General features: G+C 35.3%; 1 protein-coding gene across 1 annotated transcript in view; it reads right to left on the bottom strand.

Annotated features, from left to right (window-relative positions):
- Positions 1–14,232, bottom strand: part of LOC128546384 (zinc transporter ZIP10-like) — a 46,569-nt gene that overhangs the window by 14,722 nt on the left and 17,615 nt on the right. The window contains exon 2 of the mRNA XM_053516854.1: positions 9,203–10,273. Within this exon, the coding sequence (XP_053372829.1) occupies positions 9,203–10,273 (1,071 nt within the window). The remainder of the gene's footprint in view (positions 1–9,202; positions 10,274–14,232) is intronic.

The raw sequence follows: 14,232 nt of genomic DNA on the forward strand, positions 1-14,232 counted from the left end.
AAATCAAATCATAAATGAAGCTGCTATTGCGCAGACAAGGTCAAAATAGCTAATTTTGGCCCTTTCAGGGGCCATAACTGAAACCCATTAGGGATCTGGCCGGTTCAAGAAAGGAATCGAGATCTTATGGTGAGACAAGTTTTGTGCAAGTTTGATTAAATTCAAATCATAAATGAAGCTGCTATTGTGCAGACAAGGTCAAAATAGCTAATTTTGGCCCTTTCAGGGGCCGTAACTCTGTAACCCATAATGGGATTTGGCCAGTTCAAGAAAGGAACTAATATCTTATGGTGATACAAGTTGTGTGCAAGTTTGGTAAAAATCAAATCATAAATAAAGCTGCTATTGTGCAGACAAGGTCAAAATAGCTAATTTTGGCCCTTTCAGGGGCCATAACGCTGGAACCGATAATGGGATCTGGCCAGTTCAAGAAAGGATCCAAGATCTTATGATGATACAAGTTGTGTGCAAGTTTGGTTAAAATAAAGTCATAAATGAAACCACTATTGTGCAGACAAGAAATTGTGGACGGACGACGGACTGACGGACGAAGGGCGATCACAAAAGCTCACTCTGTCACTATGTGACAGGTGAGCTAAAAACAAGCAAATTCGATGAATTGGTATACTCCGCCGAAAGGGTTTGTGGTGAGAAATGGCAAAAAGATATATCCGGCAAAAAGTTAAGGATGTTAATAACAAGCAAATAATTTCATTAGTCAAAATCAATTTAACAGAAAACAAATGTTTAATTAAAGAGTATTAAATTGTATGATACTTTGATCCTGACTAAAGAATTTATTTTGAATGGGATATGCTTACTGTAATAAGCTTAGCTTTTAAAATTAAATGCAGTTAATTGAAATGTGAGCTTGAAGTTTAACTGGAACGAAATATTGTCTTTGAGTGGTTTGGCACCAGGTGTTGCTGTTTAACATGTACATTTGAACTTAAAAGAACAGATGTCCTTAAGAGAACACAGGTAAGATATCTTGGGCAAGGTTTGTGCAGTCACAACTTAACATGTTGAAGGTTTGAACATTTAAAAAAAAAAAAAAAGGAATGGAAATATATATATCTATATGTATATATTTATTTTTTTAGGGGGTGGGGGTGCAGGGGAATTGGAGAGGAAACAAAATTTCACATGTTGATTATAAATATTGATTGAAAATTTAAAAAAAAAAAAAAAAAAAAAAAGGGGGTAAAAAGGTGAAGTGGGGGGGGGGGGGGGCAGAGGATGCATGATCCGTGGTGGGCATGACTGGGTGGAGAAATGAGGTGGGGGAATGGTAGAACTTGGAAGGTTTGAAAAAAATCTAAAATAAGAAATGAAAAAAAAAAAAAAAAATTTGGGAGGGGGGTTGGGAGGGGGACGGGGTGTGACCAAGGCAAGTGGGTGACCAGGTGTGGGTGCGCAACTTCACATGTTTATAATAAATGTTCACAGAGAAGAAATTTAATGAAATTCTGCTAAATGGTAAGTTTGTTATGTACAAATATGTGGATTTTTAGACAATTAAAGGGCAATAACTCTGAAGTAACAAAAGAAATCCGTACAAAATTGTCTGTGCACAATAGTCCACGGCCATTCGTAATCCTGCTCGAAAGTAGTTGAGAAATATAGCCACATATATCTAATAATTCCTTGGTCCAAGACAAAAATAAAATGTATGTATCTCTTTTGGGGACCGCGTCTGGATTCGGAAATGACGTCATCAATATGGCGACAGTTTACGAAAATAATACTGCTGAATAATGATTAAAAATATTAGTAAAATTGCTTATAATATCGGATATGATGTTATTAAACAAGCCAATTGGACATATCAAATATATTATATTTGCACTTTCTCAGTAGAAAGTATATTTAAGTTGTTTTAATTGTTTTTTGTACCCCACCCACCTAATTTGCAATGCATTTTTACATGTCGCTTCTACCTCTTGAAATAAAATATTTTCGACTAATCTTATGGCATTGAATCTGAAATGAGATTATTTCCAAATGTTACAAGAAATAAAACATATAATAAGGGAAAATACGTTATTAATATTTGGTTTTAATCAGTACCTAGAAGGGAAGGATTTTGTCGAAAATGCAATACAAATCAATGTTGGCACAAGTAATTGTCTATGCTGTTATTATTAGAACATGTACAGCATTAGAACATGTGCATATTACATGCATTGTTTGCTTTTTTATTTAAACAAGATTAAAGTACGATCAAGACGACTATGCCGGTGGAAATTTAACAGATATTTAGATTCATAATAGTCGACTCAATTACTCAGAATTACTGGTTAATCATATGCATTCAAACTTGACATCAACACTGAAAGCGTTTTACTTAATTCGTCTTCAGCTCCGCGATAACAAAAGTATCCATAAACAATATTATTTATTCATTTAAACGTTTATTGAGGGCTTTCCGTAATTATGTTTAGCTAAGTGCAGGAGGAGGGGCATCAGGGGCAGGGGATAATCATTTCATTTTCTTTCTTTCGTCATTCTTTCTCTGAAACTGAAAATATTTCTCAACAGATCCAATTTGTGATAAACTCTGATTCATGTTAACGCAACGCATATTTGAACCGTAAAACTCTGCAGCAATGCATGTATAGGTTAGAACATGATAAATACCTGAACGAAGTAAAGCCAATAGACAGAAAGCTTAAAACGTAAAATAAAGAAACGTAGTGCGGCAAAGCCTTGGAACGGTCAGTTGCAAAACAATGCTGGTGTGCTTAAACAGTAGTCTGGCAATAATTCCAATGTTATAGAACATTATACGTAAACTTAATCCCCCGACTGCTGAGTGTCTTATTCACGCAAGGGAAACTGAGGGCACGCTATTAATTGAAACACAAAAATGATCAGGTAAATATCTACATTAAATATGTAAATAGCCTCTTGTCCTTTAGTATTACGAAGTTAGTTAAATATCATTATAATATAATTCAGCTTAAGCTGGTGCTAAAGGGCATGATATTTTTTTCACCTTTCTAAACCTCTCAGGAACAAATTTAGTCAAACCAAGTATTCTATTATCTTGATTATTTGCTTTCTAAATTTTTCAAGGGACCCTTTTTAAAAGCTTTTAAAAAAATTTCATTTGCGCATTTTTTTTGTTCTCCATGCCGCAACAAAAAGCAAGGAATACCGGGGAAACCCTTAAATTAAGGACCCGACAAATCAGGAAAGTAAAAATATATCAAACCCAGCCAGCCCCAATGGCCTTTAAGAACCACTAGCTGGGCGTGGCCCACCTCTCCTTTGGTCCCGATAAAAAGGAAAGTGTAGAAACCAGTTTGAAAAAGAATGAACCCGAATATGCAACATATTTTCCAAAAAAAGAGGGCCCGAACCGAAAGTGATAAAATTTCTTTCCACTTGTAAAAAATTTTCATTGAAATTGAAAAATAACTACTGTTTTGATACACTTAGAAAATGGGTTGTTTTAAATTCCCTAATAAACTTTATAAAAAAAACCCACACAAGTCTAAATTAAAAACGTAAAATTTAGTAGAATTTTTCTTGCACGGGATAAATAGCGGGTTATCTGCAAAGGAAATATTGATAACTTCACTGAATTTTTAAAAGCCCGCCTTGCAAATATAAAAGATTAAAAATTAAAAGTTAAAAAAGTGAAATTTTTTTAAAACGCCCCCCCGCAAAATAACTGACAAAAACATGCCCTACACCCTGTTTTGTCCCAAATTTCGTACCCTTTTAAACAGTAGTTATCTAAGTGAAATTTGCAGAAGATTGTATGGGGAACATCCCCTCTAAAACGAAAAACTCCAGTAAAAGAACTTTAAAGTAAAAACAATTTAAGATAAGGGAAAATTTTATCAATCCCAAGCGGGTCAGTACTGTGTCTTTGAATTGTTAGTTCATTTAATAACTACACCTCCCTGACAAAAAAATGTCAACTATTCAAGCAACAACTGATTGTTTGTAAATTTAAAACTTATTTAAGAATTTCGTAAATTTTTTTTTCATATTGTAGCCAAAAATAACTGGTTTAACATTTTCTAAATATTCACAACTAGGGAGAAGTAGGTTTTCAGGGTTTTCTTGGGTTTTCTCTCGAAAAACTGCATTCCCCTTTTCGGACATCGTTTAAAAAGGGGGATCTTTAACAAAACTTTCCTCACGGTTTTACATTGGGGAAAATTTTTTTTAGCAATGTTACAGGCAGGGAAAAAACCTTTTTTTAACCCGAAATTAAATTAAATACACAAGAAAAGGGTTTTTTAATTTTAAAACCCGTTCCTTTTTAAAAATTCCTTTTGGGTTTTTTAGTAAAAAAAGGGCCCTGATGGTCCTGAATCGCTCACCTCTTTTTCCCCTGACCCCGTTTTTTAGTATGACGTAATTTTTTTTTATATTTTTACCAAAAGTGACCTAGTTTTGAGCTCCTTTTGACCCCTTTTTTAACTTTACCTAGATATTATCAAGAAAAAAATTCTGACCAATTTTCATGAAGATCCATTGAAAAATATGGGCTCTAGAGAGGTCACAAGGTTTTTCTATTATTTGACCTAATGACCTAGTTTTCAAAGGTACGTGACCCTGTTATGAATTTTACCTAGATATCAACAAGGTGAACATTCTCACTAATTTTCATGAAGTGCTCATGAAAAATATGGCCTCTAAAGAGGTCACAAGGTTATTCTATTTTTATACCTACTGGCCTAGTTTTTGACCGCACGTGACCCAGTTTCAAAACTGACCTAGATATCATCAAGGTGAACATTCAGATCAATTTTCATGAAGATCCATTGAAAAATATGGCCTCTAGAGAGGTCAAAAGATTTTTCTAATTTTAGACCTACTGACCTAGTTTTTGACCGCAGTTGACCCAGTTTCAAACTTGACCGATATATCATCAAGATAAACATTCAGACCAACTTTCATACAGATCCCATGAAAAAAATGGCCTCTAGAGAGGTCACAACGTTTTTTCATTATTTGACCTACTGACCTACTTTTTGACGGCACGTGACCCACTTTCGAACTTGACCTAGATATCATCAAGATGAACATTCTGACCAATTTTTATGGAGATCCATTCACAAGTATGGCCTCTAGAGAGGTCACAAGTTTTTTCTAATTTTAGACCTACTGACCTAGTTTTTGACCTCAGTTGACCCAGTTTCAAACTTGACCTAGATATCATCAAGATGAACAGTCAGACCAACCTTCATACAGTTCCCATGAAAAGTAAGGCCTCTAGAGAGGTCACAAGGTTTTTTTATTATTTGGCCTACTGACCTAGTTTTTTATGGCACGTGACCCAGTTTCAAACTTGACCTAGATATCATCAAGGTGAACATTCTGACCAATTTTCATGAAGATCCATTCAAGGGTATGGCCTCTAGAGAGGTCACAAGGTTTTTCTATTTCAAGACCTACTGACCTAGTTTTTGATCGCAGTTGACCCAGTTTCAAACTTGACCTATATATAATCAAGATAAACATTCAGACCAACTTTCATACAGATCCCATGAAAAATATGGCCTCTAGAGAGGTCACAACGTTTTTTCATTATTTGACCTACTGACCTATTTTTTGATGGCATGTGACCCACTTTCGAACTTGACCTAGATATCATCAAGGTGAACATTCTGACCAATTTTTATGGAGATCCATTCACATGTATGGCCTCTAGAGAGGTCACAAGGTTTTTCTATTTTTAGACCTACTGACCTAGGTTTTGACCGCACATGACCCTGTTTCGAACTTGACCTAGATATCATCAAGATGAACATTCAGACCAACTTTCATACAGATCCCAGAAAAAATATGGCCTTTAGAGAGGTCACAAGGTTTTTCTAATATTTGACCTACTGACCTAGTTTTTGATGGCACGTGACCCTATTTCGAACTTGACCTAGATATCATCAAGGTGAACATTCTGACCAATATTCATGAAGATCTCATGAAATATATGGCCTCTAGAGAGGTCACAAGGTTTTTCTATTTTTAGACATACTGACATAGTTTTTGAAGGCACATGACCCAGTTTCGAACTTGACCTAGATATCATCAAGATGAACATTCAGACCAACTTTCATAAAGATCCCATGAAAAATATGGCCTTAAGAGAGGTCATAAGTTTTTTCTATTATTTGACCTACTGACCTAGTTTTTGACAGCATGTGACCCAGTTTTGAACTTGACCTAGATATCATCAAGGTGAACGTTCTGACCAATTTTCATGAAGATCTTGTGAAATATATGGCCTCTAGAGAGGTCACAAGCTTTTTCTATTTTTAGACCTACTGACCTAGTTTTTGAAGGCACATGACCCAGTTTCGAACTTGACCTAGATATCATCAAGGTGAACATTCTGACCAGAACATTCTGACCAATTTTCATGAAGATCTTGTGAAATATATGGCCTCTAGAGAGGTCACAAGGTTTTTCTATTTTTAGACCTACTGACCTAGTTTTTATCGGCACGTGACCCAGTTTCAAACGTGACCTAGATATCATCAAGGTGAACATTCTGACCAACTTTCATAAAGATCCCATGAAAAATGTGACCTCTAGAGTGGTCACAAGCAAAAGTTTACAGACTGACGCACGCACACACGCACGGACAACGGACACCGTGCCATCACAAAAGCTCACCTTGTCACTTTGTGACAGGTGAGCTAATAAAAAGGGAATAAAGAGTAAAGGAATCATATGAAACGACGGAACAGCACACCCTGTAATTGCTGGATTTTAATTTTTCTGGGAATGTTTTTTTTCAGAATCTGCATATACTTTGTCGCAATATTTTTTTTCACATGAGGTAAATATCAGTTCGACATGAAGTTATACGATTTAATAAATTAGAAGTGGTACATGTATTAGAGGTTAAATTATCTACAAAACAGACATAATCTAATTGTATATGCAATTAAGGAATCAAAAATAGTATTGCTGATCATATATGCGGGCTTTGCTTGAAAATACAAATAAAGGGATGTGATTAGTGACCAAATCTTGTTTATTGAAAGGACTCAATGTGTAGTGTATTGATTTTGAGTTCCGACCACAGTGTCGGGGCATTAAGCTGATCTGACACACTCATACAGATAAAGAGGGTATATAGATACATATAATTATGCTAATCGTCTATTGTAGTGATAGATTATCAGACTGTTTCTATTTAAATCGAACAAACTGCGCCATTAAATAGACATTGTTCACTTAATATCGTTATTCAGTCGTTTTCGTCATTTTTTGATACATATGGATATCTTTTTTTTCATTTTAAGCTTAATGAATTCCATCCTTTTCCATAAAAGCGTTTTATCTGCTAGAATAAATATTACCTTCACTAAATATATCAATTTTGCAATCATAACATAGTTTTCAAAGACGTTGTCACCTATATTTATTCAGCAGCCTACAATTTTTTATTTTCTCTTAAGCCGCCATATTTATGACGTCATAACTTCTTCCAGTCGCGTGTCTGGAAAGAGATACATGGGAAATTACAATAACTCACTTCAATCTACAATGTGGTATAGCTCTCTAATTTCTCAATATTTTTCTCATGGCGGTGCATATTCCCACAATTTGACATGCACTACAACCACATTATAGTGCTCTAAATTCTCTTAAAGTTTCATAGTTCTAGGTCAAATATATCAAAAGTTATGATGCAGAAATTGCCATATTTATAGTACCCTATAACTCTGGTGTTACTTGGGCAATCTGTCTGAAACTTGATGGGCCCCATAACCTCATAGTGGTGAACATGTATATGAAGTTTGTTTGAAAAAAATCTAAAATAAGGAATGATTTTTTTTTTTTGGGGGGGGGGGGGGGGGGGGGGGCGGGTGTCGGGGGAAGGTGTGTGATCAAGGTAAGGGGGTGACCAGGTGTAGGTACAAAACTTCACATGTTTACAATAAATGTTCATGGAAAAGAAAAAGAAATTTAATGAAATTCTACCAAATGGTAAGTTTGTTATGTACAAATATGTGGATTTTTAGACAATTAAAAGGCAATAACTCTTAATTTACAAATAAATCCGAATGAAATTGTGTGTACACAACCACATTATGGTGACCTAAATTCTGTTTAAGTTTCATAGTTCTAGGTCAAATATATCAAAAGTTATGATGCAGAAATTGCCATATTTATAGTACCCTATATGGTTAACAGTAGAAACTTCTAAGGGCCATAACTCTAGTGTTACTTCGGCAATCTGACTGAAACTTGACGGGCCGCAAGAACTCATAGTGGTGAACGTGTATATGAAGTTTTAAATAAATATTCCCAACCATTTCCTAGATATGGCTCCGGACGGATGGACAACACCAAAACTATATCCCTCCAACTTTCGTCGGGGGATAACAAGAAAGTAGGTCAGTAGGTCAAGTGACACCTAATCGCTTGGGGTCATCAGGTAATTATAACTAAACAGTCTAGGAAATATGATCTGATACTTTTTGGATAACTCATATAACAAGTGACCCCAGGACGGGGCCTCTTTTCACCCCAGGGGCATAATTTGAATAATCTTGTTAGAGATCCACTAGACAATGTTACATACCAAATATCAAAGGCGTATGCATTGAACTTCCAGAAAAGAAGATTTTTATTTTTTTCCCCTATATAAGTCTATGTTAAACTTGGGGCCCCCAGGGGCATAATTTGAACAATTTGGTAGAGGACCACAAGGCAATGAAACATACCAAATAACAAAAGCCTAGGCCTTGCAGTCTCAGGCAAGAAGATTTTTAAAGTTTTTCCTATACAGGTAGATGTAAAACTTGGGACCCCTGGGGCAGGACCTCTTTTCACCCCAGGGGCACAATTTGAAAAATCTTCATAGAGGATCATTAGATGATAATTTCACAGGCCAAATATCAAGGCTCTATGCCTTGCGGTTTTGGACCAGAAGATTTTTAAAGTTTTTCCTTTTGGTTGCCATGGCAACCAGAGTTCTGCATGGAATTCAATTCTTTGAATAATTTTGAAAGGGGGCCACCCAAGGATCATTCCTGTGAAGTTTGGTGTAATTCTGCTCAGTGGTTTTCAAGAAGATTTTTTTAGAATATGTTGACGGACACATGATGGATGACACACAACAGACATTGAGCGGTCACAAAAGCTCACCATGAGCCTTTGGCTCAGGTGAGCTAAAAAGCCATCAAAAACTGCAAAAAATTGCAAAGTTTGCACTAAGCATTACCTCATGATCAGTCTCCCTCTTGCGAACATGGTGATCATGGTCATGGTCATGGTGATGATCATGTTCATGGACATGATCATGGACACTTTTCTTAGTCTCTTCCATTTCTTCATTATAATCTGGACTGTGATCTGCTGTTTCATTGTGTTCATGATTATGACTTGTGGGTTCATTTACAACAGGATTATTTTCAGTGTCATCTATATTTTCCTTTTCAACATGCTCATGTTTATGATCATCATGGTCATGATGATGGTCATCATGGTCATGATGATGGTCATCATGTTCATCTGTATGATTTTGATCGTGTTCATGATCTACATCTAATTCAATAGTTTCATTCTGGTCGTTGTGATCAAAATCATGTTCTTCAGAGTGTTCATGATTATTTTCTTCAGAGTGTTCATAATCATGTTCTTCAGAGTGTTCATAATGATGGTCTTCATTGTGTTTATGACCATGTTCTTCAGTGTGTTCCTGATTATTGTCTCCAGTGTGATCATGATCATGATCTTTGGAATGTTTGTGATCTGCATGTCCATGATCATGTTCTTCATGTACATGGTCCTCATGAATGTGTTCATTTTCATGTTCACTGTGACTGTGAATATGATGATGATTATCATGTTTATGATCTTTGTGTTCATGGGAATGTTCGTCTTTATTCTCACATACTTTTGAAGATGATATGTTCCCTGAATGATTATGGTGCAGATGCATTTCCTGAAAATCAGAACTATTTTCAGCCTTATGACAACTGACCTCGTGGTCAAACTCCAACAACCCTCCGAGACCTAGCTTATGCAACAGATGTTCAAACCCTTCATAAGACATTTCAACTCCATTTCCATACTTTGTCATCAATTTTGTCAAAAAATAATCTTTCTCCATAAAATACAGCTCTTTTTGTTCCTCATCAGCATTACTATGTTCCTGCTTTGCTTCAGCCTTGTCATACAGCTTTGGAATGCCACCAGTTGTGTTTGGCACCACTGCCTTTGCTTGCCAGCCATACAGTAATAGGCATAGGAGACAAATACGAGGTCCACTGGAAACGCACATGGTTAGGACCTGAAAGTACACAAAATAAGAATATATTATAAGAATATAAGAATATATTAAAACATTAACGATGAATATCTGTACCATATGCTGTTATTGACTTCGATAAAAACTGTTTAAATAAGTTGAATTTACATGTTAATATAAAGAACGGAGGATTATGCTGACTATATGTAAAAAAAAAAAAAAAAATCACTGAAATGTGATATTATTATAATATAATATAACATAATGTTTGTCATCGAATAACTGAATCATATCTGGCAATTTCACAAAGAAATATATCAAGAATGAAAAATAATAAATTTACAAAATTTTGTCTAAAACCATTGAAAAACATTAAAATAAAAAGCGAATGTGGTTGTTTTACAGGTAAGATCAAGTACCCTATTCTAGATCAGATCTTACACTGCACCACTCTTGAAACTACTGAATCTGGTGTTTACAATATCACGTTCACTTGGTGAAAAAAAAAGTTTGATCTTTATACATTGAACAAACACTCCTCAAACCATTACATACGGTATTTTCAATCTGTGTGTATTTACTTTATGGGCTTTAAGAGTTCTCCATATTTACTTGCAAATGTGCCATGCAATAAAAAAAAGTGCACATCAATGAATCATACCCCGTTTATTGGTATTCTGTCACAAATAAATCGTAAATATAAATTGTGTAAAAAATCACAAAAGCTTTTTACGATAATTTATGACAAATTATTTGCTTTAAAAATGTTTATCTAACCTACTTCATTTATCACAGTGACCATGAACTATTATCAGTTATTGTTTATAAACTTCAAGGTCTTATCTGATTTTATAAACATAAACATTCTCCTGAAGATCCATATTAATGGTGAAACCGGTTGAGATTTTTAACTTATATTTTTACTGAATTAAACCATGTTATATCAAAAAAGGCATTTCCTTCAATCTTTTTTCCCCGCTATATATATATATATATATATATATATATTAAAGTTTTAAACCTGGTTAATTATTGGGGTCTAATTAAAAATTCAGAAAGTCAACAGTTGGGTCCGAAGTTGATTGTTCGGCCACGAAGTGGAAAAGTGGGTCTTTTGGCACCCAACTATGTTTTACCACTTCCCCAATGGGAGTGGGTGGGGGTGGGGTACCCCTATGAAACTAGCCTAATGTGTTGGGAATCGATAAGTGGATCTCTTTGATTGTAACTGATTGGTGGGTCAAAATTTTATATACAAACTTAATAGGGACCCTTTAATAAACCAAATATGAGTACATATACTCGACACCCCATCTAAATGTATGTGCATGGACTTCTCTTTTTTTTTGCTAATGGGGAGTCAATTGTCAGCACTTTCTTACAATTTGAAAACACATATGGGCTTCAGCATGACATGTCAACTTTTCATCTAGGAAAAAATAGTTGCACTCTGAAAAACCACACATCCCATAGGAGTCCGTAACAGAGCAAGGGTGTATGGAGATTTTTGGAACTTTGTCGAATCATTCAAAACACCGGTACTTTTTTATGTTGTCTATAGTTATCAGTATATGCCTCAGATATTAGATATTTCCCGCATTTGAGAGCTGCAGACCCAGATATTTCAGAAATATTTTCAATATAAATTCTGTGTAATAAATGTTGATTCTACGGAACCTTGAAAAGGCCATCAGAAGCTGATATGTTTTATTACTTTACGGGTGTGGAAAGAATATCGTATCAATTGCATTTTTTCTCATAAACTCATTTAAGGTCAATAAACAGCTCTGCCTGATTCTTAACATCTTTTGAAAAGTTAATTTTAAGTTACATGAAAATACTAAAACCGAGTAAAGAAGTGAATGAAGTATTGCCATGCAATACAAAGTCCTCTACTGGTAGGCACCTAATTTTTTCTACTGCAGTATATCATAATGAACTGATATCTGTCAATGATGTATAGTGGACGCAACTTAAGCCCCGATGGTTGACCATTGTATTATAATACATAATTAGTTACAACCTATTATTGAAAAGGAGTGTACGTAAAACACTTCGGCTCTTTGCATTCATAAATTTAAGATTGACGGCTACCCTAAGCACCCCATATTTCTACAACGAAACAATCGATATGAATAATCAGCCTAATCAGATAAACATTCTGACCAAGTTTAATGAAGATTGGAGCAAAAATGTGGCCTCTGGAGTGTAAACAAGCTTTTTCTTCAATTTGACCAATGTGAATTAGTTTTTAACCCAACCTGACCCAATTTTCATCAGTCCGAGATTTCACTGAGATAAATATTCTGACCAATTTTCATCAAGATTGGACTAAAAATGTGGCCTCATGAGTGTAAACAAGCATTTTCTTTGATTTGACCTAGTTTTTGACCCCACATGACCCAGATTATAACTGTTCAAGATTTCATGAAAACAAATAATCTGACAGTTTCGTGAAGTTTGTAGGAAAAAAGTGGCCTCTAGAGTTTAAACAAGCTTTTTGATATGATTTGACCTAGAGATCTAAATTTTGACCCCAGGTGACCAATAGTTTGTAGAAAAGAAGTGGCATCTAGAGTGTAAACAAGCTTTTTGATATGATTTGACCTAGAGACCTAGTTTTTGACCCCCAGATGACCAATATTCAGATTTGACCTAGATTTCATCAAGAAAAACATTCTGATCAAATTTCATGAAGATCCAGTTGAAACTGCAGTCCCTATTGCACAAACACAATTTTTCTTTGATTTGACCAGGTGACCTGGTTTTTGACCCCAGATAATCCACATTTAAACATGACCTAGATTTTATCAAGACAAACATTCTTACCAATTCTCATGAGTTTCAAACTAAAATTAGAGTGTTAACAAGATTTTTCTTTGATCTGCTCTAGTGACCTAGTTTTTGACCCTGCATTACCCAGATTCAAACTTGGCCTAGAGGTCATCAAGACAAACATTCTGACCAAGTGTCAGAAAGGTAGGGTCATAAATGTTGCCACTAGAGTGTTAACAAGCTTTTCCTTTGATTTGATGGAATGACCTAGTTTTTGACCCTACATGACCCAGATTCGAACTTGACCTAGAGGCCATCAAGGCAAACATTCTGATCAATTCTCATGAGTTTCAAACTTAAAATGTGGACTCGAAAGTTTTAACAAGATTTTCCTTTGCTTTGACTTAGTGATCTAGTTTTTGACCCTACGTAACCCAGATTTAAACTTGGTCTAAAGATCATTAAGATAAACATCTTGACCAAGTTTCATGAAAATACATGAAGGGTCATAAATGTGGCCTTTAGAATGTTACCAAGCTTTTCCTTTGATTTGACCAGGTGACCTAGTTTTTGACCTCACATGACCCAAATTCGAACTAGACTTAAAGATTATCAAGACAAACATTCTGAGCGAAAACATAGGATAACGCCGTGAACCATAGTTCACGCTCGTAAATGTAGGTTCACGATTGTAAACCCCAGTTCATGGTCGTAAACATAGGTTCACGTTCATAAACTATGGTTTACGAGGGTGAACTGGGGTTTATGAGCGTAAACATAGGATAACAATCGTAAACATAGAATAACGACCGAAACTCATAGTTCAATCGAGAAACCTGGTTTATTAATGTAAACGATAGTTTACGGTCGATATATTAGGATTATAGAATCAACAATGAATTTCGGACGTGAACATGGGTTTACGGCCATGAACCTATGTTTACGACCGTGAACCATAGTTTACGGACCTGAACCTATATTTTCGAGCCTGAACCTATGTTTACGAACGTGAACTATGGTTTACGAGCGTGAACTTAGGTTTACGTTCGATAAACCAGGTTTTTCAAACGTAAAACCAGGTTTTTCAAATACTAACCTATTTTTTCGAGCGAAAACATAGGATAACGTCGTAAACCATAGTTCACGCTCGTAAACGTAGGTTCACATTTGTAAACCCAAGTTTACGGTCGTAAACATAGGATAACGACCAAAATTCATTGTTCAAT

This window comes from Mercenaria mercenaria, chromosome 10 (genome assembly GCF_021730395.1).
Source record: "Mercenaria mercenaria strain notata chromosome 10, MADL_Memer_1, whole genome shotgun sequence".
Taxonomy (NCBI): domain Eukaryota; kingdom Metazoa; phylum Mollusca; class Bivalvia; order Venerida; family Veneridae; genus Mercenaria; species Mercenaria mercenaria.